Genomic DNA, 26,787 nt, shown 5'->3' on the forward strand with positions numbered 1-26,787 from the left:
TAGTATGAAATCTCCAGTAATGGATTTCGTCAGAAGCTGTCCTGCTATAGGCACTAGATAGAAATTCATATAATCAACCATTATTTTGCCAAATGTCTATTGTGCAGAGATACGGCCCGTATGACGTATTCGAGTTTTATCGTTCAGATTGGTTGTTTTCTCTTTGATAGTGGATTTCAAAATGTGAAGTCCCTTCGAAAGGTGATGATTTATGAAATCCTGAAATTTATCGTATTTTATTTTTATGCTGCTATCACTATATACATTGACAATATATGATGACTAGATAAATCTCTATATTTTCGGTCACTGGTCAAAAATATAAGTCACGTGACGGAAACCCGACTATTATTTTTAATGAACATACTCTTTAAATCATTGATTCCAGTACAGTATATAGAAATAGCGTTTAGTATCATGATAAAGATGTAAATCAGAATTTGTGAATTAGAGTTTAGAAAAGTTTGTTTTTAATATGACCGAATATAGAGTGGCTAGCGTTTTATAAAGAATGACGTCATACTGGAAACAATTGCTAGGTAAATGATATTCGATTTGCGTACCTGGAACAAGAATAAAACTAATCAGGCCGGATTCTCTACTTCACAGAATAAACTTGATATCTTAAGACAATAACCAGTTGCTCTCTCTCTCTCTTTCTCTTTCTCTCTCTCTCTCTCTCTCTCTCTCTCTCTCTCTCTCTCTCTCTCTCTCTCTCTCTCTCTCTCTCTCTCTCTCTGTGATATGATATACATTTATAACACCAGCGTATGCTCATGTTTTCTCTAGACGCCTGCAGCTTTGGAAAATATGGATTGAACTGCAGCTATACCTGTCACTGTACTGCTGACAACTGCTATGGCACAGGATGTTCTGACAACTGCGAGGAAGGGTGGTCAGGATCAAAATGCACTAAAGGTAATATATTTTACTAAACATAGGACTGTCACTCTGTTGGTTCTGGGACGGAGATTCTCGGTTTGAGAATGTTTAGGCCAAAAATACATCTTTATCCTTTGGCTTTTCTTTTGATTGTTTGAGTTAGTTTTAGTACTTGTTGCTACAATATATGTATTTATAAGTAATCATGCGATGAGTGAGCCAGAGTGTAAGTTCGGATAATGAATAATGACTGGGCTCTTGGGTAGGTATCAGGCACGACTCTTCCATAAAGAAACTGTCCTGAATGTGCTGTCATCGACTGCACCACATAGCCGTTACATTGCAATGTTTGTAGTAGCCCAAAAACGATTTACCAGCCATTAAGTTCGCATTAACGAAAACAAATATAATTTATGAAATAAAATGAATTTTGAGTCTATAATATAATACAAACATTAGGACGATCTGAAATACGGTGAATATATAGACACTGATATTCTGAACAAAGTTAAAGTTTGTTTTGTTTAACGACACCACTAGGGCACATTGTCAAACGTTTGGCCATTTTGACATATGGTCCTAGAGAGGAAACCCGCTCAGTGTTTCCATTAGTAGCTGGGGATGTTTTAAATGCATCATTCCACAGACAAGATACCACATACCACGGCCTTTGATATACAAGTCGTGGTGCAGTGACTGGGAAACAAAATAGCACAATGGGCCCACCGATAGGAATCGATTCTTCACCGACCGCGCATCAAGCGATCGCTTCATCACAGGACCACATCCCGCCCCTCTGGTGATCTAAAGAAGAAAATGTATTTAATATGTAATACTAGTTTTAAAAAAGGCCTAAATTGTCTTTATATATATTGTGCGAGAGTGATATCCAGGTTAAATATAAGTTTATATATTGATACAAAATTAAATAATATGAATGACGAAGTTCCATCACTAGGGAATACCAATGCATCCAAACACAACAATTAAGATGTAGACTTAATGCTATGGTCAGTAGCTATGTTCGACGTTGTTGTAACTGTAATATAAGCAACACAATTATTCGCGTATGGTACATGCTGTTTCCAGTTCATATCGCTAAGTTGATATATGATATTCAATACTAAGTTAAATAAAACTTTAATACATCATTTAACTTTAATGCCTGCAGCCTACAGTACATCTATTTTACTCATTTGCATACATGACATATATACAGATTTAAATGTTATATATCAACTTTAATCAGTAGCAATGATGCATGTAATGAATGAAGTAGGGGTTGCACTTTTTCTTTTTTTGTGTTTCAGAAAATGTAGCTGTAAACAAAACTGCCTACCAGAGTGCACTGTTTAAGGATGGCTCAGCGAATGGTCCCCTGACAGCTGTAGATGGCAACAATAATCAAAATAATAATTATTGCTTACTAACTGATACCGGTCATGAATACACGTGGTGGGAAGTAGACTTAGGAAGAGATTACTACATACACCACACAGTAATCTATTTCCGTACTCCTTGTAAGTATATACATGTATTCTGGATTAGTCCCTACAAATGTCATACGTGGAGTGGAATAATGAGGGATATCGTATAAAGCATACATATTAGAAACCACACTTCTGCATATTGCTGTACCTATTCGTTCTAGAACATATCGCGGCGCATATTCCCCGCTACAGCTCATATTACTGTTAGTGATACCACAAGCTCAAGAGCAGGGCAGATGTATCATTTCCCATGCTGGGAATGATTTCTGTGAGATACCAACTGAGAATACACACCGCCAACGTATGTCGACACTTTCCCTGAGTTTGCAGTGACTATGTGAATCAAAACCACGTCGATATACTGCTGTGCCCAGTAGTGGTATCAGATTATCAGACCTCAGTCCCATAGAAGACATATGTGATAACTTGGGAGACGTGTTCACATGCAAACTCTTTAACCGTTGACCATTCCACAGCTTTCACCGGGCCCTTATAGCGAAGGGACAGCTCCACAGTTAGGCTGGTAAACAATTTTACAGAGTTGATAAGACGTCATTGTCAAGCTTTCATTGACACCCATGGTGGCGATTCGTCCTATTGAGCTGCATGGACATTTATAATTGTGTGAGTCGATACAGCTGAGAACAATGATTTTAGTTCCTATAGGGATAATGTTGTTAATGATCGTTACGAGTAAACAAATATGCGCAAAGTCACATCTAATTACATAAACCTCCTTCTCAAAATTGCATCCATACGAAATACATATTAAAAACATTAGCAAAGGACCATGTACATCAAAACTAAACACTTTTCACATAGATGTATTATTTATGCATACCAGTGTGTACACATTCGAGCATGCACACACGTACGCACACCGCACACAGAAACACATTTTCGCACGCAGACACCACACACCACACACACACAAACACACACAAACACACACACACAAACACCACACATACACACACGCATACACACACACGCACACACACACACACACACACACACACACACACACACACACATATATATATATATATATATATATATATATATATATATATATATAATGTATTTTCGGACCCTCATATCTACTTATTAGTGTCCGCAATACTGAATTCTATACCACCATCTTGAATTGTTTTTAGTGCTCAGCAACGATGACAACGCTAACAATAGTATATGACTAGACACATTCAAAGTAAAACAAGTATTATGAAGTACAGCTTCAGGTGTTAGATACAGGCGTTTAGGTTAGTTTATAAAATATGGAAAATGTGTAGTCGTTTCACAATAATTATGAAAGGTAACCCCATTTTTTATATACTATAGGATGTTTACAAAAAATGTGCTACCATTTCTGTAGGAGCGGGGGATGGAGTGTGCGGGGTATCCTTATTTTCACCCTTATTAAACGACAATGTCCGAATCTGAATAACAATTTATTCATATTAGCAACTCAGCCTATTAGCTATATATGGTTGCAAACAAATCACTATGCATTTTACCTGGATTACAACTAATATTGGGGGTAGAATGATGCAAATACATGATGAAATTGTTTCAGGCCAGCTGATTTTTGCCCAACTATCTCTATCGTTTTTGCCCGAATTTGAGGACACTAGTGGAACATTTGCCACCCCCCAACCTCCCATCTCCGCCACATACCGTACCATTATGGTCAAAAGGGATTAACAGCTCACCCAAATTATGTTTTTGCATGCGGGATCGAAAACATAAGACAGTAGTTACTTAAGATGACAACAATGCTTTAGCTAATTAGTAAATGAAGTCGCTTAAGTCTTTTCTGGTATAAAGTTGCCCTGATGGGTTATTGTTCTGCAGATAGCTCGACTGGGTTTACGTTATTTGCATCTCGTCGTATGTATAATTTGCATCTCATCTTGTGTATAATTCGCTGCTCGCCTTTGGTGTAATTTCGGAGATATTCTCTAAACAATTATTTGATGCAATTTAAACGATATACCCTATCATTATTTGATGGTTGACCTACGGACTAACAACAACCCTGAGGGTTTTCAAAGAATGAATGAATGAATGAATGAATGAATGAATGCTTAACGACACCCCAGCACGAGAAATATATCGGCTATTGGTTGTGAAACTAAGGTAAATGCATCAATGATGTGAAGACCAATATCAATATAAAGATTCAAAAGTTCAAATAAAACACAGTGTAAAGAGCTGTGTAAAGTGAGCAATATCACGGACAGCTATAGTTAAAATTTAAAATTTGATCAGGATCACGAAGAGAAATGTCAACTCAAATTAAAGATGGAATCACATTTCTTCTACCTAAATGTTGCTAGTCTGCTAAGTTGATAGCACTCCACCAGAGTGGCGTACCGTCAGAGTACACTGAGAGTGCTCACATTGAGGTGGAGGATCCTTCTTCAAAATAAATGAATGGGTCAAGTATGTATGACCGATGCGTGAACGACACAAGCCTATTTCATCCTTCCTGCACCTCTTGTAGAAGGACTGTTACTCTCCCAGAGTTAGCCTGGCAGCTTGTTATCAACATTACCGTTTTATTGGCAATGAATAAAAATACACACTTTCGTATCACCATCCCAACTTTAGGCTGTTGCACCTTCATATTTCGTACAGCTAGAGGCAGGAAAACGAGTCTCTGAAAATAATAAACTTGGATGCAACAGAATACGTTATTTCTTCCAAAGCTTTAAAGACTGCCCAAATGTCAGCTCTAAAAACTGTAGCTAGAGTGTCCACTAGCGTTAATCTATTATATGTGAGGATAACGCTAGAGATCACTGTATGTAATATTTCAGCAATCGTCGACGACCAAATGGTAGCCAGCAACGGTGTTTAAAATACAGATGTTTTAGTACTACAGATCTTTAGTTCGATTATTCTTGAGTCGAATCATAACATTAAACTTACATGTAACTTGGTAACAGGTATCGATACTAGACGAGGAAACCCGACGCCCCTATGTGAAACAACATTATTGTTGTGCTGACGTATGACAAAGTGTGTGGAAACGTGACTCGACTATCGCGCTAACGTTTAGTGGTCGTTTCATGCACACTCGACTCGCGAACAATCGAACTTAAGGTCTGTGACATCAGATTTAGGGGAACATGCATTTTCACACACAATAGCTGCATACTATTTGGTCGTCGACGATTGCCAAAGTATTACACACATTCATCTCTAGCGTTATTCTAACATATAGTAAAATAACGTTAGGGGACACTCGAGATATAAATACTAATGTCGAGTCGGGCAGTCTCATGGAAATTATTGTGTCCGATGGACAAATGGAGGCACAACCACATAATTCTAATCCCATGATCCGTCAGTATCAACAGGAACGTAATTACCATATATGTCTTGAATCGCCATGAAATTTTGTTTATATATAAGTTCAACGCACTTTTAGGTGGTTTGATACACTAAGGTCGAAAAACTAAACACACACACACACACACACACACACACACACCCGTTAAATGCGAAAACCAAATACAATGTATAAAGATAGCATTTGGCCTGGCATCAAATGATTTTATATATTCTTTTATATATATATAATGCACAGACCATCAGCCAGCCAACGATTAGGACGAAGCAATCAACTCCCGTACATGATGCATCGCATCGTAGTAGGCAAGCTCAGTGAGACGTACCGATCCTACTTCATGGAGGCTCAACGCGTGGACGAACTCGTTACATGGCACTTCAGCTACCAGACGAACTGCCACTACTATTATCCGAAACAGTTGCTGTTTATTCTCAAATACCACGACACAGATTCTGTGCACGCAGACCACGCTAATAGTAGTCGGCACAGTTGTCCAAGGGGATCATTTTCGGCACTACGTCCAATCTCCGAGATGATTAACTGTAGCATCCACCAATTACTCAAGATTACTAGTATGCAGACAGGAAGACTACCACGTCATAGCTGATAACCTACGTCACTAAACTGATTCCTTCTATATATGCATGTAGGATGCAACCAAACACTGCTGGATATTCGCGTATTGCTATTATATTATTTGTCATTATTTTGTAAATTTTGTCATTTAAAGTTTAGAAACTGGTCTTTAAATATATTTTGCTTGTTGATCGATGCCCCGAGCACTCTGCCGATCAAGAGCTATATGGACATTTGGATGGTTGTAGCTCTCGATCAACATAGTACTACAACTAATCGATGCCGTACTTATTAAAATATAATTCATAACTGAATGATTTGTACAGACATCATTCATTCTATATATTTTATATTGTTTTTACAGATGAACTTCGTAAAAATGGCGTACAACTATACAGTTCCAAACAACCACGCCAAAATAACACTGGCCACGGTTGTGGAAGCATATCTACCAGTAGCCCGAATATAGCAACCTTGATATGCAATGACACAGCTAGATACATCACACTTTACAGAAGTACGGGTGATTCGGCAATGGATTTCTGTGAAGTTCAAGTATTTGGTAAGAGAAACAAGTGACTGTTACACATGTACACTTGAGATGTGCAACAAAACAGGGGCTATAAAACATTTCCAATAGGATATCTTGCGGATCTAAATAATAATAATGATGATGCTGATGCTGATGCTGATGATAATAATAATAATAATAATAATAATAATAATAATAATTATTATTATTATTATTATTATTATTATTATTACTACTACTAAACCAGAATTCATGATACAGTTGGCTCTTTCCTTTGCAATAATTGCAATTGCAAGAATAACAAGCTAAAGTGTTTGTGTGCGTGTCTGGTTTAGAGTCTTCTATATTTTGTAAATTATACTAATTTAGTAGCTTTATATGACAATTATATTCTTTAATTTACACATTTATTAAAACGAAAATCACTTCGATGATAGAAACCCACAGACGTGTGTTGTATTCACAAGATAACAACCTAAGTTTGAGCAAACTGCCTTATTTTGCCCCGCATCACATACTTTTGTTATATATATAATGTGAGCAGTACGCTATATTCCATTTGAAACGAATCCATTCATTCCGTGCCAGACAAACAATTAACAACTAGATTTGGAGTGCGGACGTCTTCTTTGTAATCATGATTAAAACACAGTAACAAACAACACAAATGTTATCTTTTTATGATTTTTATTATGTGTAATTTGCAATTATAGTCCGCCCCATCCTCCTACAGAATTTATTTTTTCTAAATAATGTTGGTTTGGTTTGACGAAAGAAGAAAAGTAAAAGCGTTTTGGAAAGGACAAAAAGTACCATTTTTGTGTGCAATTAAAAACATATTCGTGTCGGAATTAAATACAAATGTAATGCATACCATAGTAAGACAACTTATGGACTGGCAGTCTTGATTCGAGATAACTTTATTTTATTAATTTCACTACATAGAAAATAAGCAAGAGTTATCTAAAAAAAAGCAAGACCATATCAGTGCATAAAACCAAAATGGCGCCATTACGCTGGAAGCGTCATGTTTTTACTATGGTATGTATTACAGTTTTACTTATTTCTAAACCGATTCTTTTTTTTCGAATTGCACACGTGGCACTAATGATGTTTGCGATACTCAGCTTCCTTAGTTATGAATAGAACGAATGAATGAATGAATGAATTAATTAATCAATGTACAACGACATCCTGCACAAAAACAATATTGGCTATTGTGTGTAAAGCTATGGTAAACGCACAAATTAAGTGGTGATTAGTTATTGATAGAATGCTTTGGAATATTTTATATCTCTGAATTGCCCTAAGAATATGGTGGTATTATATATATATATATAGTGTACATATTTGTATGACAGTTGCTTTTCAAAGCACCGTTTCAAGATTATTGTATTAATAAACGTTTTTAATCTACGAATAAATATCAAATTCATTATACCTTGAACTGTAGAATCTAGTTGTATGTGTATTGAATTCAGGACATATTGCGTTAAACTAACAAATGCATATATAATATAAAACATTCTAATTATATATTCAACACATTATATTACAATTTCAGTATTACTATCTTATGCTGGTGCTTATTTTAAAACATATAATATTCGGCACAAAGACAACAATACTGATATTTAAATATTGTTTCTGCTCTGCATTGCTGTACCATTCTTGCGTTCATTTGTGCCATCTTTCGTCTATTCTTTTGTTGATACTACATGTAATTCTGTTTTTAGTCTGTGATGCATGCAGTTTTGGTTATGACTGCAGCAAATTTTGTCATTGTCGAGATGCACCGTGTAACTATGTAACTGGAGAATGTACTGGAGGATGTAAACCAGACTGGACTGGACGCACGTGCAGTGGTATGGAAGGAAATGTTTTATTTAACGACGCACTCAACACATTTTAGTTACGGTTATATGGCATCGGAGTGCAGTGGTATGGTATATTGTAACATAATAGCCACGGCAACAGATCAAATGCACGACATATAGTGAAGGGATGCCGGATTCTAGAGCATCCCTTTCCCAAGTCATTTTCTCCAATATTTTCCCCAGTCACCCCTCCTTAAATAAAGACATGAATGTATTTCATTACAAATATTGTATTGATCAAACTATCTATAGCTATATTGCAATTCGTTGAAAATATAGTTGAAAACGAATTTTACCAATGTAATTACAAAGGGTGCCTACTGCACACATAATCTGATTTCAATATACGATCCAATGAAGTGAACATATTTGTTTGAAGTTTAGGTTGACACCCTGAAATGTTCTCTTTCCGGGCTTTTATTGCACACAAATATACACTGGAATGCCACATATTTCTTAGTTACATGTACATGCTGGTAAGATGCCACTAAAATGAGCTCTCTTTAGAATATCATTATTTATAACATTAAAAAAACAAATTAAGCGTATTAAATGTCTGTCTTATTAACTTAAAATTCACTTGGATCATATATTGTTATTTTTTTAATTTTAACATGGTCATATATTGTTGGTTTGTATGTTAATAATAAATGCAAAGGTGCTATTGTTTAAAACTGTATCTCTATACAAACAGTCCTGACCACTATTTAAAAGATCAAAAGGAAAAACGTTCATTATATTCAAACGTGTATCCATTTATAAATCATTGCATTAATACACTGGTATGTGATTCAGCTGAACACGTTTCTTAAAATATAATATTACTGCATGACTACATTCAACATTATATGATATTACTCCAGACATTGAAAAGAACATGGAGGGAGAGAGTTCAAGATAGAAATAAAACATCGCCTCAAAATTCTTCTTGAAGTCTAAATACTGGAATTTAAACTGACGATTTTAAATTGTCTGTTCAGAAACAACATTGCTCTTCTGAGAAAATATTCATTTTAAGATCAAATTTTAGTGAAATTATGTTAAGTATGTACAGCTAATGACCAAAACTATCGTGCTGTAGGGACGCATTTACGAAAATTCCCAGGAGTTGTCATGTTCACCGTGGTTCAGTGAAATATTTTGTATGATACGTTAGCGAGGTTTGGAATTCCAAATGAATTTAATTTTCATTTATAATCCATATTTGGATAAACAGGTTCCTGTAAATTTATCTAAATATGGATTAACTCTTTATGGGATGTCTAAAACGTACGGTCAAACGAGTAGCGGCGAGGGTATATATACGGCTGTCATGTAATGGTACACTTGAAGTTTATATACATGACCACCGTGTATAGAGCCCTGGCAAATAAAGACCGGCTATATACACAACAAATAATATTTGAAATATATTATTGCATGACAAAATAATGACGAAATCGCTGAAATAAAATAACAAACAAGGAAAGGCATAGTCCGAACATGTACTCACAAGTTTTAATATTTTTTTTGTCTTTTTAAAAAATATCTGTTTGTTGTTGTCCCCCCCCCCCCCCCCCCCCCCCCCCCCACACACACACAGACACACATTTTATTTATGTAGCCATCGTACAAATGCCCAGTGCAGACGTATGCAGGATGGTTAGAAAGGAGCGGAGGTCTAGACTAAGGCGATCAAGCCGACATATGCTCCCCCGGAAAATGTATTGAAAAAAAGGAAAAAAAAAGAGAAGGGAAGTTAGCTTCAGCAGAGGTTTGAACACATGCCTACACCGACAGTAGAACATTGTGGTGCCATCGTTTGCGCTTAATACCCATTAAAGTAAAGTTTTGTTTTATTTAACGACGCCGCTAGAGGATATTGATTTTTTTATCTTATCATCGGCTATTGGATGTCAAACATATGGTCATTCTGACACTGTTTTTTTTAGAGGAAACCCGCTGTCGCCACATAGGCTACTCTTTTTACGACAGGCAGCAAGGGATCTTTTATTTGCGCTTCCCACAGGCAGGATAGCACAAACCATGGCCTTTGTTGAACCAGTTATGGATCACTGGTCGGTGCAAGTGGTTTACACCTACCCATTGAGCCTTGCGGAGCACTCACTCAGGGTTTGGAGTCGGTATCTGGATTAAAAATCCCATGCCTCGACTGGGATCCGAACCCAGTAACTACCAGCCTGTAGACCGATGGCCTGCCACGACGCCACCGAGACCGGTAAATAATACCCATTAAATGCAGTATCCTGCGTTATTAATATAAAATGAAGTGATGCTGATTTATTTACTAGCTGCTCAGACTTGATTGAGGGAATGATTGTAGAAGAATGCAACTGACGTGCCTATATCCAACTTCAGCCAGTCGTTTGCATAGACAAGATCTCTTGCTGCATTAGGAAAAAATGTAACGGGTTTCCTCTGGTGACAACGGGTCAGAATTACCAAATGTTTGACATCCAATAGCCGGTGATTAATTAATCAGTGTGCTCTAGTGGTGTCGTTAAAAATGTTCCTTTATATATAGCCACTTACTTTTTAAGCATCAGAATAGTACACGGTCTTTTTATATATTCTTTAAAAATGTAAATGTGCCTATCCCAAGCCAGATGTATTTGCCCTTAGGGATATGGCATATGGGGCATATTGATGAATTTGACTGGGTGAGAAATGAATGTGGTAATGTAAAGGCATAGTAGCCCGATGTTTAGGTTTTACCGCGACGGACTAATGATAAATTTAGCTGGTTCTGTAAAGGCCTAACTAATTGGAATTACCGCCGTTTAAAATACTTCTGTAACTAAAATAAATTAATGTATAAGCTTATTTTCATTCAGTAAATGTTTTATGTTTTTTAAAAATACCGTCTGTGCTTGCAACAAACATCAAACTTAATACATACAATGGTTCACCATTTCTTATTCTCATGTTTGCAACGTGTGATTCTATTGAATATGACGCACTGTTTGAAAAAGAAGCCCGCTTCAACAGAAACAAACTTGCCAGATCCTCAGGTAAATATAGCTGATTTTAGATTCGGATTTCCATAAAATACAATATACTGTATGATATTAGTGTGTAGCATTGCAATTGCAACAGTGTTAAACTGGATACATAATCCGTTAATACAATTATATTTTGTAGTATGTGTTTCTGATCATTATGGACCACTGTGTGAAAACTCTTGCTCCAGCAGACACTGTGACGAATCACGAAGTAATTCATCATGTAACAAAATGACTGGACGATGTGATGATGAATGTATTCCAGGATGGATGGATCAGGACTGTACAAAGAGTAAGATGCAATTGCTTTCATTTTGTTTGCATGTGATGTAAAGGCATTCCCAGCTTCATAGTCATATTACTGTCATATTACACAACCATTATCACTTGCAACATCAGAATTATTCTTACTGCCACTCCAGAACAACTTGTACTGCAGTCTTCTTTTTATAATGCTTATTTTGCCATTACCATTCTAGTTATATACATACCGTGAGGTAAACTATGCACAGAAATTGCACGACATATCAGACTTCATTTCATTGCAAATGAACCATAATGTACCAGACTAAACACAGAGATTGTGTCTAACTAATGTATGTATATATGTAGTGGCAAAGTGTGTGTTTACTGATGGTTTATAAATACCCTTCTAATATCATTAGATATCATTAGATAAACTGCTTATGGGACACGATAATTGTATTTGTGCTGAGTCATTTTGGTGTTACTGCCAGTGTTGGTTTATTATTCAAACAATAGATCAAATGAATGCCAGAATAAACTTAATTTAAGGAAATATATTGTCTGATACGTAAGACAGAAGTAGTGGAAATAATCAGGTTTAGGATGGTTATGGAATTATTATAACCAGTGTGTAATATTGATTGGCAAGAATTGCTTCTGTTACTATTTCAGAATGTTCAGAATCTAAATATGGTCAGGACTGTGCCAATTTCTGCAGTCAGCGAAAATGTCTTGGAAACTCATCTTGTAATCATGTGAATGGGAAGTGTGATCATGGTTGTGATCGAGGATATCAGTCAGAAGATTGTACTAAGGGTATGTACTGTAAACTGTGTGTACTTAGGAAATGTATACACCACACCTCGCCGTTTAAGGGAAGGAGCCATCCCTCTCAGTCCCCATGCCTCCCATGCGACTAGTTCCAGGATAGCAATTTTACCTTCCCTTAGCATGGGAAGATATATGATATCAATATGATAATATCTTAAATGGCTCCCCATAATCGAATATTTAAAAACACCAAGTGTCCATTGGCAGGATTCGATCTTACTGCATCGATTCACATTTGACAGCCCGTCTCGTTAAGTGCTCGACTACCAGGTTTCAACAAAAATGAACTTCCAATTAACTGTAGTTTTATACAATGAGTATGTATTCAAGATATTCAAGTATATATCCAAGGTTATATATTATGGATATGTAAGGAGATTGCACGAGTATGTATTCAAGGTATCACACAGATTACAGTTTTCATCAGTAGATTTTTATATGTATATGTATTCAAGATATAAACACACTAAACATATACACATCAGCAGTGAATTGTACTACAAGTATGTGTTCACGATAATACACATATTAGCAGTACTTTATACTAACGAGTATATAGTCATCATATATCACACATTACACATATTAGAAGTAAATGGCACAACGTATATGTATTCATTATATTACACGAATAACACATCAGTTGATTGTATAACAGGTACTTTCATATAAGCCTTTTTTCCATTGGTTAATTATCGTGATAAATCGGACGGTAGATGTACGCTGTCATAGGCAACCAGGATTTATCACGATGACAAAATTCCGAGAACTCGTCCAATATGCTGTCACTTAACCTCACGTGTCAGGTTTTCGTTAGTACATTAATTCCACGTCTTACATTATATTATAAACGTCAGTATAAATAATTTTCAACAAAATTACTAACTTCAGATGAAAATGATGTTATTGTTACTATTTTGTTATTATTTCGTGCCATTGTAACTGATCAATAGTAGCAGTCACCAGCATGTGTCTTGTGGACTGCTCTTCTAGTTTGTGTTCTCAAAAGGGTGCAAGTAGGTTCATCAAATATAATTATATCACAATCGGAAGTACCTTATTTTTGTTTAGAACATACTTTTTGTGACAATAAAATTGATAATGAAGACAAGATGGAAATAACTTGATTTTTTTAAACGCAATTTTAAACAACATTAACTGCTTTAAAATATCGCACAATTCTGAAAAACTTTTGAAAATAATACTTGCCCTTTAGTAAATGCATATTATGTTATATATATATATATATATATATAAACGTTAAGTGAAATGTTTTTAGCAAGTTATAAACTTGTAGACCTACCCCATCAACGTGTTTTTTGTACAACATTATTAAACCAGGCGAATTCCTCGAAATAATCCATATGTCGTGCAACAAACATTAAACAGCCCCCCCCCCCCCCTATTTATTTTAGTGTATCCTGTATTACAACAAATCATGTTCAAAAGACAAACTGCAATGCTGATAAATTTGCCATTTGGTTCGCTCCTAAGTCAGTGACGTCATGTGAAGAGAACGAAAAAAACATATTACGGCATAATTTTACTTACTACAAGCGTTTTCATTGAATATCGTAAGTAAGGACAATAGATAATTATTTGTTTATATTTGTGGTATTTCTGTAATAAAAACACAATACAATGTCTTACAGAAACTCCTAATAGGTGTAGTATTAGAATAGGGATACTATCACTGTTTCGTTGTTAACTATAAGGATTTATTACAAAACATTTCTCGTCCCTAAATCCAAATTGTGTGATAAATCCTTATAGTTAACAACGAAAGACAGCGATACTATCCCCTAATTGAATACTATTCAATATATTATGAACAGAATACATTTCAATACCGGTTGTAGATTGTTCTAATATGTTTTTACCAGTATGTGTTCAAGTATTACACACATTATGAATAATAGCAGGATATTATACTAAGAGTAAAGAAAGAGATAGTTTCTTTTGTTTAATTACACCATTAGAACACATTGGTTTATTAATCATCGGAAAGAAAGAAATGTTTTATTTAACGACACACTCAAGACGTTTTATTTACGGTTATATGGCGTCAGACATATGATCAAGGACCACATAGATTTTGAGAGAAAACCCACTGTTGCCACTTCATGGGCTACTCTTTCCGATTAGCAAGGGATCTTTTATTTGCGCTTCCCACAGGCAAGATAGCACAAACCATGACCTTGTTTGAACCAGTTATGGATCACTGGTCGGTGCAACTGGTTTACATCTACCCAATGAACCTTGCGGAGCATTCACTCACAGTTTGGAGTCGATATCTGGATTAAAAATCCCATGCCTCGACTGGGATCCGAACCCAGTACCTACCAGCCTGTAGACCGATGGCCTAACCACGACGCCACCGAGGCCGGTATATTATTAATCATCGGCTTTGGGATGTAAAACAATTGGTAATTCTTAAAGGAATCCTGCTACATTTTTTCTCTAGTAGCAATTGATATTATGGATGCATTTTCCCACCGACAGGACAGGCATTTGTATTGTCAGTCGTGGTGCACAGGCTGGGACAGAAACAAAATTAGATAATGAGTTTACCAAGATGATTATTGATGGCGTATGACGCAATACCTTCTGGCAAGCGCTTTACCCACTAAGCTAAATACCGTCACACTACGAGTATGTGCTCGCGATTACACACATTACACATATGAGTATTAGCAGAGTGCACACAAATTAAACATGTGAGCAAAATTATATTATATTACTCCTTGGTCTGTGCCCAGGACATCGAGCTTGAACTGTAGTTTGTTTTAAGCACGAAAATGAGTATAAATGGATTCAGAAACATTTCTATATTCATAATATCAATCTGTGTAGGTCTCATTTAAAGAATATTGTTGCAGCTTAAATTGAATTTTGTTTGGTCAGTTTTGTTGTTGTTATTTTCAGTGTGTCCCTCTGACAAATACGGATTCAACTGTATCATGTCTTGCGAGAAGAGAAACTGTTATGGAAATTCGGTGTGTGACAGTCTTAATGGGACATGTGTCAATGGCTGCTTAAAAGGCTGGGATTTACCAGACTGTGTCACTGGTATGTGCAGTATAGTCACATTTAAAACAGGATAACTCAGTTGAAATCCTAACTATGATCAATGCAAAAATCCTATAAAATAAGTACAACGTTCAGTAGACGCACCAAGTATTAAGCAACACGTGTTTTTTCTTAAACATTCTCAATATCTTAGCTGGCGTCGGAATTAACCATTGCCTTGTTAATATTAAAATTGTTTGTATCACCTTTGTTGTATAAATATTGATTAACTTTGTCTCATGTAATCCATCTGGCTAAGACAATTGATGGTTACACAATAGTTCAAGTGTCTTCTAGTCGTGTTTTATTTAAATCTAGGAACAATTGCTATGCGCTTAGTGTACAATTGTTTACTTTGAAATTACAATGCTATAGACCTTTATTTTGGAGTTCACTCAATCGTTTGGAACCGTATATAGCTGTTTGCTGGTAACAAAAAAAGAGAGGCCTTACTCCAGTGAAAAGAAAAAATGTCAAACTTAACATCAAATATAACTTGATGGTAGTGCTCAAACAATGGGTGGCATATCATAGAATAAATCACCCTCGATGGATACATCAACCAGTTTCCCCACGACTGGTCCATCAAAGGATGTAGTGTGTGAGTAAAACATTTAAAGTAGATATAAATTATCCATTGATAATAGTCACCAACAATAAAATAAGTGAGGACATCATATTTCTAGCCCCCCTCCCTCCCTCCCTCTCTCTCTCTCTCTCTCTCTCTCTCTCTCTCTCTCTCTCTCTCTCTCTCTCTCTCTCTCTCTCTCTCTCTCTCTCTCTCTCTCTCTCTCTCTCTGACCTATGGCATAGAAATTGCAGTTGTACAATTACAAATTATAATATTACAATTATAAAATTCAGTCCCTTACTGTTCACCGACATAATATCGCACACATCGTTATGCACGTATGTTTAAAACATAAAACATAAACAGGTATTATTTCACCTAGAGCAAGATCCACATATTGTTCAGAAATGAAGCTATCACTTTCTATACCTACAGAATGCCACAACAATACTTTTGGACCTAGCTGCATGTTTAAATGTAGTGAACGACTCTGCAAGGGAGACAACTCAACATGTGATATTGAAGATGGTGTTTGTCAATATGGTTGTCAGACAGGCTGGAAGAATGCAAATTGTACTGAAAGTAAGTGAAATCACAGTAGTCTGGCGAACAACATTGTGATATATTATCTTCGAAGAGTCCATTTGGGTGGCATATGCTGTTAATAATGGGTAAAACTGTAATAAAATCACCATGCTATAGGGTGTTAGATGAAGCCACTTAATAGTATAATAACATTTGTTAGACTGCATCATTTGGTACTCTTCAAAGGCTAATTGATGCCAAAAGATCTACGAAAGTCAATTTTCATTTCTTAAAGAAATGTTTCCGATTCTACAATTATTTTGCCTTCAGTATATTAATCTTAAATAAGTGGCGAATGTGAGTTTAATCGTTTGTGTTTGTTTGTTTTTGTTCAAAAGAAGCAACTATATTTATGTAGTAGTCTAACTGAAATCATCATCAGTAGTTATGCACCTATTCTGATAGGCGTAGCAAGATGACAGTGACTGGGGAGGGCAGCTATAGTCCTATATTACTTCGAATTTCAACTGGAATGGGACACTGACTTGCCTTCAAAGTTTGGAAGTCGGTGCACACTGCCTCCAAACCCTCACCACCACCCCCTCCAGCTTCCGGAGCCTAAGGTTTTCACGAGGTCAAAAGCAAAGCAAAATCCAAAGGAAAATAAACGTAGTCAAATGTAACAGACACATGTGTGGATTTATATTTTATATATGATTTTCCCCTCAGAATGTGACAGTGGTTCGTATGGTCCAGACTGTGCATTTGACTGTAACAAGAGACACTGTAAGACTAAATCAGCCAGCTGTAATCATGTTAACGGATCATGCGGAGGGGAATGTGAGAATAACTACAAAGGCATAGACTGTGCAGGTATTATCTCTGTCTTATTCCTATGCAATTGGATATACTGTATCTATGACGAGTAGATGTTAACGTACTCATTGTGTTCGCAAACACTTCCAATCATGTGAAATACATAAGTAATCTATTCCCTCATTGTGGACGGTTTTTGCACTTCAGTTAGGGAAATGTAATAATCACTGAGCTCAAACTATTTGTCCAAGATAAACTGAACTGAAAAATGTTAAATTAATAACTGATCCTATCCTCCCTTATTATATATCCGTGAGCACATTCAGACGTACCTGTGTTTACGAAACGTACATAAATGGTTTGGCACCGATTGTGGCATGAACTCTAAAAATGGCAATGCACCTATGCACAGAGTTGGAACACTAAGTATATCATAGTCAAGATCAGCTTTCCTCTGTAGGCGAAGCAGCTGACAGTGAATCATGGCAGCATGTCCTCAAGGTTATATCATACTTTCCCTTTGTAATCTTTATGGTACAGTGATACAATTTCGAATACGCCAAATGGCTGATTTGGAATTGCCACATATGTTAAGGCTTCTGTTACACACTTTTAAAAATTTATATTGTTCCAGTGTATTACTGGTTAGCAGATTAACACAAATATTATCGTAAGCATTGTCGTAAACAATCGAGCTTTCTTTTGAAGGACAAATATATTTAAATAGCCTGCGCTATATGTCAAATGAACTAATATTTACAGGATGTGATGGGAAATATGGCCCGGAATGCAGTTCGGCATGCACTTCCAGACACTGTAAAGCTGATGATGCACCATGTGATTACGTGACTGGTTTATGTGATGGACCATGTAATGCTGGTTGGCAAGGAGATACGTGCACAGATAGTAAGTATTCTGACATTACAATACCTCGCTTTACAGCCAACATAAAGTCATACTCTGAGTACCTTCACATTCATTTTTATCGAATACAACTTTCCATAAAGCTATTATTTCCTTCTGTAATTAAAGTATGAAATAAAAATGCACCGTTTTATATTATGAATTTTTTATTACGAAATAAATTCAGAAAACTGTTAACCGTTTCCTACTCTAATGTACTATCATTATTTTTCCTGGTGTGGTTCGAAAATGTTAATACTCATCAAATGGTATAAAAATAGACTTCACAATATCTACCTCATGAATAAACATTGCCACAAGCAAAATTAATGCTTTTGCTCTGAGAACAAATAGAGACAAATCTGCATATTTGAGTATTTTAGCATACAGAAGGTTAATATCTGAAAGAGCACAAGAGTTGCAATTGATCTCCCTTTAAAACATAAAACAACAAAGAAAAAATCTTTATCCGGCAAATCCAGGTTCAACAAAACATTGGCCTTTGTCTCCTGGATTTAATAATAAGCGCACACGAATCAGTGACTGGTGTTTATGAACGATAAACATTAACACGTCCCAGAAACATAGAATGTTCATTATAGTGTCTCCTATAGGAAATATGTACAATGTGTTGTTGAATGTGACATTAAAGGGACATTCCCGAGTTTGATGCATTGTAAGATGTTGCCGAATTTATTTATTTTCTACGATTAAACTTACATATTAAATATATTTTCTTGTTTAGAATATCAGTGTCTGTATATTCAATGTGTTTCTGGTCGACTTAATATTTGTAAGAAGCCTAAACTGGATTTTGTCTTCAAATAATTTCGTACGTACGAAAAAAATCCTTTTTGGGAAATAAAATGAAATTTAACCTAGTACAAATATTAGAACGATCAGAAACACGTTTAATATACAGCCACTAATATTGTATACAGAAAAATGTATTTGATATGTAATTACAGTCGTCAAAAAGTCTCTGTTAGTTGATAACATCTTAAAAATTGTAGCAAACTCAGGAATATCCCTTTAATAAATACGAAGGTAACTAATCTGTTGTAGAATGTGACACTGGTTAAACAGGACAGAACTAATCTGTTGTAAAATGTAACATTGATACATGTTGAGATAACTAATCAATTGTAAAATGTGACATGGGTAAATATGGAAATAACTAATCTGTTGTAGAATGTGACACTGGCAAATACGGTGATAAATGTGCCATGTTCTGTGCGATCAGAAATTGCATCAATAAAGATGTCTGTCCTCGTGAAGATGGAGAGTGTTTAGGTGGATGCAACTTTGGATATGAAGGACTGGACTGCTTGCGAGGTAAGAACATCATCATCACTTATCTGAGAATGAATGAATGTTTAACGACACCCCATCACAAAAATGCACATCGGCTATAATTGAGTGTCAAACAAAGGTATATGAATAGAATTAAACTAGATATAACACATTTAATTACGTAAACAAAAATGAAACCCAGTGGGTAAAAGCATAATACAATATACATATGAAGGTAAGTATAGTTTAAATTTGTATTTTAAACATTCCCTGATCAAATATATTGTGCAAAACCTACGTGGGCATACTTCGGTCATATGGTAATGAATGTCTAAACGAGTTTTACAAATGAGGTGGATGAATAAATGCGAATAACGATATACTGGACGTTTTGGTTGATTGTCGTTTGCCCAAGTGTTATGCATTTTCTGCTGACTCATTACTGGGTAAAGGATTTTGTGAAAGGATGCCGACAGAAAAACACCTCTGAGGAACAAGAGAAAAAAGAAAGAAAGAAATGTTTTATTTAACGAAGCACTCAACACATTTTATTTACGTTTATATGGCGTCAGACATATGGTTAAGGGCCACACAGAGTTTGAGAGGAAACCCGCTGTCGCCACTACATGGGCTACTCTTTCCGATTAGCAGCAAGGGATCTTTTATTTGCGCTTCCCACAGGCAGGATAGCACAAACCATGGCCTTTGTTGAACCAGTTATGGATCACTGGTCGGTGCAAGTGGTTTACACCTACCCATTGAGCCTTTCGGAGTACTCACTCATGGTTTGGAGTCGGTATCTGGATTAAAAATCCCATGCCTCGACTGGGATCCGAACCCAGTACCTGCCAGCCTGTAGACCGATGGCTTAACCACGACGCCACCGGGCCGGTGAACAAGAGAATCAATTATGGTAGGATGCATTAATCGTCGTCATGTAAATGCAGACCTTCCTAAATCTGCCACTATCGACCCATACTAGCATGGATTTAAACACTATCTGTTAATAGGTCTTAGGAGTGGCCCTTGTTGTGGCAAGGAATTGCATCGTTCAGACTTACTCATTAACCTTTGTCCTGGATTAACAACTGATGACGTTCAGCAACTTGCCCTTTAGATGATATTACAAATCACTTTGTAATGCTAGTGAATGTTCTATTTTAAATATGCTTTACATGTACACTCAAAGCATGGACCCGATAAGTAAAGAACAACATGTTAATGAGCTTAGGTTATCGGCATTAGCAGCTTGTTATTTTTTTGCATTCATGTTTGAGGGCTAATTGATAGGGGTATGAAACAACAAAAATCTTAAGATTAGTAATAGCCAATGAATTACCTTCAAATAATTTTCAAATAAGCCACAACTTTTCTTGAAAAACGGAATAGCTAAACTTTTATTTTGAAATGTGTGATAAACAATGCTTCTTTAAAAGTATGTTTCATATCCGTCATTTTCATGTGTGGACTAAAATATGTGTGTGTTTGTGACGGAACATGCTCTTAATTTTGTTTTCGCCTGTGGCGATATTAATTGTGTTAGAGGGCCGTGTGCAGTTTCATTGCACTTAGCCCAGGTGGGCAACTTGTTACGTAATACTTCTGCGCGACGGTCCTCGAGCTATACTTTCTAATACACACCCAGCCACGTGCGGAGGCCATGTGGCGAGTAGTTACGTAATACCTCCGCGAGTGCGGTTTTTACAACCGTGATTTGGCGACGATGGCGACAGCCAGTCTGACGATCAGAGAAAAATATACCGACTCTGGAAGAGGTGGAATATCAGATGATAGGTGAGGTACCGCGTTGTACCCCCAGGCGATATTCGCTGTCTCTGAGAGTTTTGAATAAATAGCTAGGGTGCAGAGGTATCTAGGAGAACCATAGGAAGGTATCCCGGGGGAACGTTGTCCGTTTGGACTTTGGTAAATATATTATTTCTGCTCTGTTGTATACCTTGATGTGATTGATGTGACTTTACATATTTTAATACTGTATTATACCAATATTCTTTAGACAGTGTCTTCGGTCATCTGACGAAGTAAATCGTAGTCTTACTGTTCTATATTTATACGAGTATTTGGTAATATAAAGCTTAGCCAGTCATCCTAGAAGACCTAGGTAAACTGTAGGTTATTGTCTTTATTGTGATAGGTACCAGTATTAATTCTGTGTTACAAGGTTACTGAATGAGTAGTTAAGGGTTAATTAAAAATTAACCAGTTAGGACTAGTGTTGTAATTCCTTTATTAATTAAGTTCCCCTAGAAGCGTTTCTCAATTATCACACGTGTGGGTGTTGTGTCACGGTGAAGTGATTAGCATAGTGTGTAAACTAGACACCTAGAGATTAACTAATTAAGTGATCAGTTCTGGGTTGTTATTATTGTTGTTATTAATTAACTACTGCGGCAGTACATTTGTCAGCGTAGGTTAATACAGATTCCAAAGTGTATTGTGTTTTTGTTGTGTTTTCTAGTGAACTAAACGTGCTATAATAATATATACTTTATATAAGATCGTATCTCTGATCATACCTAGACGAGCCAAAGCGGTTTTGAACTGCCCGTTACAGAGACATCTAATAGATATACAGTTAGGAGAGATGTTGGACAATCGTGTTTTATTCAGTTACGGGTATTATAGAATCCCCGTGACAGTGTTTCTTTATTTTTGAAAAAAAAAAAAAAAAAAAAAACGTGGGAATTTATGAAGCCAAAGGCTGCAGACGAATATCCAGTATTTGTTCGCAGGGGGTCCACATGCAACTACTTAAATGGACGTTGTACGTTAGTCGTGAATATTATCGTAGAGAGCAGGGGGGGAGGGGGGAGGGGGGAACAAGGTCCAGACCCCCTCCAACGCCTGCGTTGTTATTTATAAATCAGAGTTTGAAGATTCCAAAATAACAATAGTCTTCTCTATTCCGTTTGTTTCAAAAGGAAACCAAATGAACTAGCATACCATAACCGGGTTAATACACTAAATTATCACATAGGTTTATGACATGGATATCATGGGTAAGTTATATGATAATATGTTGGGGTTTTTTTTACGTTTTAACGTTATTTGCTATGCAGTTGTATGCCAATTCATTGGTTTTCTGTTGACGGAAACAGATTTTACCTTTATCATGTGACCGTAAGAATACTAGCAAAATTTTATCACCTTGTTTTAAACGGTCACTGTATAATTGGTCAATACAAGCAGTGGTTGCAGGATATTAAAAGAATCCTTCATATGTGTCCAAGTGGGAGAGGGCTATTCCACCCTCGGGTACATAATGTCATATTATGTACCCGAGGGTGGAATAACCCTGTCCCACATGGATACATAATGGAGGAGGATTTTTCTCCCTTCCAGTAGATAAAAAACAAGCATTTTGGGATAACCTACAGTTTTTATTTTTATCTTACAATAAAATAATCATAACCATTGAAAAGATGCATTATACTAAAAGTATAAACCGAAAATGATAGTATAATTTCATTATGAGAGCAGGTTTCCTTGTTTTTACGAAATATCAGCTCAAACAATAGAAGTCAAGTGGGCATGCAATATCGATTTATTCCGCATGGACTGACGTCATGGAATACGCATATCTTGCGTGACTAGGGTTGGGAGAAAATTAAATAACCTGGGGATATATTTGTTTTACAGCCCAAGCTGTCACTTCCAACAGTGATTCTACCACCATTGCCGTTTCCGTTGTGGCGTGTGTTCTGTTTGTAGTGTTGGTTATAGTGACGAGTCTTTTCATCTGGTAAGTAGATCATCATTTTATGTTTATATTTATGTTTGTTTTAACTTTTGTGAGAAATTGTTTTGATATTTTTTGCTTTTGTTTTGATATTGCACTATTCATTGTACAATGAGCACAACGATATAATTTTAAATATTTATACAGTTGCATAATCATTTAACCACACACACACACATGCGCGCGCGCGCGCACACACACACACACACACATATACAATTTCATTTGCTACAATTTATAAATATATATTAATGCAAAATCCAGTAAGGGTGACCAACACGTCATGCTTGATGTCAGAGTTTGGATTTGAACTGCATCTCCATATTGATAAAGGACTGACAGCTAATTTAATGGATAAGAGATAAATACTTTCAAAGTACTTTATATATTTCGCCAAGGATTTTGAAAAAAAAGAAAGAAATGTTTTATTTAACGACTCACTCAACACATTTTATTTACGGTTATATGGCGTCAGACATATGGTTAAGGACCACACAGTTTTTGAGAGGAAACCCGCTGTCGCCACTACATGGGCTACTCTTTCCGATTAGCAGCAAGGGATCTTTTATTTGCGCTTCCCACAGGCAGGATAGCACAAACCATGACCTTTGTTGAACCAGTTATGGATCACTGGTCGGTGCAAGTGGTTTACTCCTACCCATTGAGCCTTGCAGAGCACTCACTCAGAGTTTGAAGTCGGTATCTGGATTAAAAATCCCATGTCTCGACTGGGATCCGAACCCAGTACCTACCAGCCTGTAGACCGATGGCCTAACCACGACGCCACCGAGGCCGGTCCAAGGATTTTGAAGACAGAACTGTTTATACAGTGTAATACACATTACAACACTTTTGTTTAACTTTAATTATGGAAAGATTATATGTGGTATCAGTTAATGTGTATATATTTCTAATCAAAGGGAAATTCCTGAGTTTTCTGCATTGTAAGATGTTTCCGACAAATAAAATAATTCTAAGATTAAACTTACATATTAAATATATCTTCTTGTTTAGAATATCAGTGTCTGTATATTCAATGTGTTTCTGGTCATCTTAATATTTGCAAGAAGCCCAAACTGGAGTTTATCTTCAAATAATTTCTTACGTACGAAACAATATATTGTAGAAAATAAAATGAAATTTATCTTAATACAAATATAAGAACGATCAGAAACACGTTTAATATACAGCCACTAACATTTGATGCAGAAAAATATATTTTGTATGTAATTGCAATCGTTAAAAAGTCTCTGTTAGTTGATAACATCTTTAAAATTGCAGCAAACTCAGGAATGTCCCTTTAATATATTTACACATTTATAATGAAATATGACTCATGCAGCACAGAGAATGCACCATTAATGTCGTGGTTAACAAATAAATCTTAACATATTATAATAGATATACGGTATATATATTGTAGGCACCTCAAAAGCCATAGAGTGAAGTCGGACTCGTATCAACAAGAGATGAGAAAAACAAACTCGAACCCACCCAGCCAACCTACAGACCCCAGTGTTGTAGAATATGAAATCGTCGATAGACAAGATGGCGGCCGCAACAGTTCGAGGGCTTTCAGTTCTCAACAAGTCGATACATCTCGTTCAGCCAATTATGTCAATTCATCGACGTCACGTGATCAAATTGATGCCCAGCCGAGACATTATTTGAGTGGGGGTGGCTATGTTAATGCAGGCCAAACGAATGAATACGAAAAGCTTGATTTATCCAACGCACCACAGAATGACTATGATAGGATAACTGGAGTCTAGACAACTGGGAATTGAAACGTGTTCATAAGCTAGAGATTACCGAGTGATGATACAACATTTATTATACTAGCAGTAGCAGCTGTAGGATATTTTGATTTTAGGTAGATGGTGCAATGTGAGAAAAGGACACCTTCAGTATTGCAAAGTACACTGACGTGCATTTGACAAACGATGGGGCGAGACGTAGCCCTGTGGTAAAGTGCATACCTGGTGCGCGGTCGGTCTAGGATCGACCCCTATCGGTGTGCGCATCGGGCTATTTCTCGTTCCAGCTAGTGCACCACGATTGGTATATCAAAAGCCGTGGTATGTGTTATCCTATCTGTGGGATGGTTCATATAAAATAGTCCTTACTACTAATGGGAAAATGTAGCGGATTTCCTCTAAATTACCAAGTGTTTGACATCCATTAGCCAATGATTAATAAATCAATGTGCTCTAGTGGTGTTGTTAAACAAACGAAACTTTTAACTTTTGACAGATGAGTTTCGTGATATTATGAAATTTTGAGAAGGGGTGCGCATCCCCAGCCATCTGGATCTGCTCCTGATTAAACGAATATTCTTGATAAGCATATAACACAGACTACTGGAGAATCAAATGTCCCCGAAAAGGACTGCTTGACGTCTTCCGAAACGGTGAATAGTTATTGTAAAGGAATTAATGGGCAACTTGTCTAACTTTTTTTCTAGTTTGAGATATTTGACCAGTATAATACACTATTCGTATTCAACAGGGACAAATTGACTTGAATATCATCTTACAAACGTTGGTCTGTGTTAGTACAAAAAGAAAATCTGGGACGAACGAACACCATTTCATTGCAGGTTATATCCCAGTGAACTGCAGTCAATGTCTAAAATCAGGCATTTGATTCACTCAGTCAATTTACAAAGTGCTTGAAATTTCCAGCCATTTCACAAATAGCCTAGAAAATGAGCTCCTTTATTTGACAGACTAACTGAAATGAGTGAGATGAAAGAAAATGCAGATAATGTATATGTTTAATTATTTATTTAGACAGAATGAAAGGCAAGAAAGACAAAATATTTTGTTAATACATCTATATCTACATCTAAACAGATTTGCAAAAAAAAGAGGAAAAAACGATTGATGAGATGTGATAAGAAAAGTGAATCTTTTGATTCAAGCACGATTATCTAGTAACTGTAGAATAAAATAACAATTTGTAGACGACCAAACTTACATAACAACAACAACAACAAACAACAACAACAAACAAACAATAAAGAAGTTTCGTAACAAAATTCGATAAATTGTACT

General features: G+C 36.2%; 1 protein-coding gene across 1 annotated transcript in view; it reads left to right on the forward strand.

The window, feature by feature from the left end:
* LOC121387782 (multiple epidermal growth factor-like domains protein 11) overlaps positions 1-25,787 on the forward strand; it is a 30,570-nt gene extending 4,783 nt beyond the window's left edge. Inside the window, exons 2-14 of the mRNA XM_041518990.1 lie at positions 790-918; positions 2,193-2,402; positions 6,671-6,868; positions 8,575-8,703; positions 11,857-12,009; positions 12,636-12,779; positions 15,720-15,863; positions 16,870-17,016; positions 17,689-17,832; positions 18,538-18,681; positions 19,870-20,013; positions 23,632-23,734; positions 25,155-25,787. Of these exons, the coding sequence (XP_041374924.1) occupies positions 790-918; positions 2,193-2,402; positions 6,671-6,868; positions 8,575-8,703; positions 11,857-12,009; positions 12,636-12,779; positions 15,720-15,863; positions 16,870-17,016; positions 17,689-17,832; positions 18,538-18,681; positions 19,870-20,013; positions 23,632-23,734; positions 25,155-25,503 (2,138 nt within the window). The 3' untranslated portion in view covers positions 25,504-25,787. The remainder of the gene's footprint in view (positions 1-789; positions 919-2,192; positions 2,403-6,670; positions 6,869-8,574; positions 8,704-11,856; positions 12,010-12,635; positions 12,780-15,719; positions 15,864-16,869; positions 17,017-17,688; positions 17,833-18,537; positions 18,682-19,869; positions 20,014-23,631; positions 23,735-25,154) is intronic.
* Positions 25,788-26,787: the final 1,000 nt, after the last annotated feature.

Source organism: Gigantopelta aegis, chromosome 13 (genome assembly GCF_016097555.1).
Source record: "Gigantopelta aegis isolate Gae_Host chromosome 13, Gae_host_genome, whole genome shotgun sequence".
Classification (NCBI taxonomy): Eukaryota; Metazoa; Mollusca; class Gastropoda; order Neomphalida; family Peltospiridae; genus Gigantopelta; species Gigantopelta aegis.